General features: G+C 43.4%; 1 protein-coding gene across 1 annotated transcript; it reads right to left on the bottom strand.

Moving 5' to 3' along the window:
• Positions 1-1,140: 1,140 nt before the first annotated feature.
• Positions 1,141-2,257, bottom strand: HSPB3 (heat shock protein family B (small) member 3). Its single transcript, XM_045565858.1, has one exon. The coding sequence runs from the start codon at positions 2,097-2,099 to the stop codon at positions 1,647-1,649; it is 453 nt and encodes a 150-aa protein (XP_045421814.1). The 5' UTR covers positions 2,100-2,257; the 3' UTR covers positions 1,141-1,646.
• Between the last annotated feature and the right edge of the window lie 296 nt (positions 2,258-2,553).

Genomic DNA, 2,553 nt, shown 5'->3' with positions numbered 1-2,553 from the left:
GTGTATTTTTCACAGCACTAGTTTTCACACTATTCTGGCAATCAATAGGAAAGAATAATAATCCAATGTGGAACAGATGGTATCCCAGTTCCAATTGTATTAGAAAATCTGGAATCCCATTGATTACTATTTATTAACTTTGTCATGCAGCCAGGCATATCTGTGACATTCACTTTATCAAACAAAATTTCATGTCCCAGAGTTAGATGCACAAACCTGTGTATAGGCGTTAGCCTCATACAGGCATGTAACTTCAAAATCTTTTCAATTTAATCATAAACAAATATCCCTCTCAGATTATATTTGTTTTCAAAATTACTTTTGGAACTGTTTGATGTCTCTTGCTATGGCTCCATGTCTTACATTTTTAACTTGAGCTACAAATAAAGCAACACGGAGGTGCACAGTGATACTGTCAGCAGCCTGCATTTACCCTGGGTGCTTTCCACACCCTGTGTTCCTTTTCTATTCTTAGCACCGTCCTAGGGCTCATTGTCAGCTTGCATTCAGTGTGGGGGCACAAGGAAGGCAGCTACTTCCTCTGAGGAAATACTTAGTGTGTTGAGATTGAGATAGCAAATCTTTGGAATGTCGCAGACCAGCTGTTGAAGGCAATATTCCTAAAGCAAATTCTTAACCTCTACCAACGTCTCAACCTTGAGCCAAAGCAGCAGTTTGGGAGGCTGTAACAAGCACCAATCATCAGACGTGCTGTGTAAACTCAGACAGTAAGCTCAGGTGTCGTAACTTCCACTGGCTGCACGGCTATTTAAAGCTAAGGATTATGCAGAGATAGCAGATGCATTTTCCGTCTTCTGAAATCTACAATTTTAAGGAACATCTAAATAGCACAGATTAAAACTCGCTGAACTTAGTAATCAAACTTTTTTAAGCGGTTTCCTAAACTTAATGTTAATTTATAAGGTGATATGTAATACATATCTTAATAATATTTCATAAGTATCCATGAAACTTATACTATCTTTTTAAATAAACACTTTAGATAGGATTCAGTTTAGCTTAAAAAAGATGAATGAGGTATGTATTTGAACTTTTTAAAAATAAGATTTATATCTGAAAATTCCAACTGCAGTTTAAGACAGGTTATTATAATGGATCATAAATAGATTTCAGACCCAATTTCCAAGAACTATATTTTAATTTCCAGGCTCCATATTTACAAAGCACCGCTTTAATTAAAATACACTGAAAAGAAAAGCTTATCAAGTGAAGGGAATCACAACTCATTTTAGCAAAATAAAATATTTTCATAAAATAGATAAAAAATTATTTAAATGAGTATGGCTCTTTTGCCATCCACGATCACAAACGCAGGCTCTCTGGTGGTGGTGGAATAAGGAAGAAATAAGCCCAGGTCCTCTTTAATATCAAACTGCAGTCTCCTAAATTTCCAGTGTTTCAGCTGTAAGAACAGCGTCAGTTTGAGCTGCACAAACCTATTCAACAATTTTCCTTTCTGAGTAAGAAATAATAAAGACAACCTCCACATACCAGGAACTGCGTATATATTTTTAATCTTCATAAAAATCACAGTGACTCATTTCAAACGTGGGTCATACCATCATTCCCGTGACGATGCACTGAACTATAATCTCGGTGTCTTGCGAGCAGGAACCGATAAGGTGTCACTGAGTCCCCGCTGGGTCCTTTAGCTCCACCACCAGAATCCCGTCGTGACACAGGATCGCGGACAAGTCTTTGGTCTCCACGCCCTCCGGCAGTTTGTACTGGCGGGTGAAGCTTCGTGAGATAAACCCGTGCTCGTCCATTCTGGTTCCGTGCTGCGCCTTGATCAGCAGCCAGCCCTCGAAGGTCTGAATGATGATGTCTTCGGGGAGGAACTGGACCACGTCCAGCAGGATCTGAAAGCGGGATTTGCCTTCTCCGGGCAGCGTCTGTGCCGGCGCGTCGGCTGCAGGAGGCTGCGGCGCCCTGGCCTTCCCCAGGTCGGCGATGGTGGGCCCGGGCAGGGCGTATAAAGCGTGATCCAGCCTGCAGTCTTCCAGACCCCGAGCTTCAAACTCCTCCTGGTAACGCACCGGCGTCTCTACGAGGTGCCTCAGGATGATTTTTGCCATCGTGGAGGCAGCAGGGCATTGGCCAGCCTCCCTCCGTGCACCGCAGGCAGTGGCGAGCCTTGGCTGACTGCGTTACCAGTCGGAGCAGCGACTGGTTTACGGCTCTCCCCAGACGCAAGCCACCACTTAATTAGGCCTGAATCATACCACGGCACACTCTCTTGTCTTTTCTCACACGCTGACAATGAACGGCTATTTATAGGGCGTGTTTCGGAGTTGCATTTAGCACACAGCACGCACAAGCTGCCCAGCCAAGGATTGCCCTTACGTTCTCAGTTATCCTTGGCAAACGTGCCTGCCTTGCTTGCCTCCAGAGAAAAAGAGAGTGGGGAGCAGAAACAGTATTTGAAAAGTATCTGAGTGAGTGCTTTCTCCTTGTGAACTGCGATAATCTAAGGGAGTATGCCTTCTTAGAACAGTCCAGAGATGTGCACTCAGCTTGTATTAAGAGCTA

Source organism: Lemur catta, chromosome 12, assembly GCF_020740605.2.
Source record: "Lemur catta isolate mLemCat1 chromosome 12, mLemCat1.pri, whole genome shotgun sequence".
NCBI lineage: Eukaryota > Metazoa > Chordata > Mammalia > Primates > Lemuridae > Lemur > Lemur catta.
This window is presented reverse-complemented; position numbering and strand designations above follow the sequence as displayed.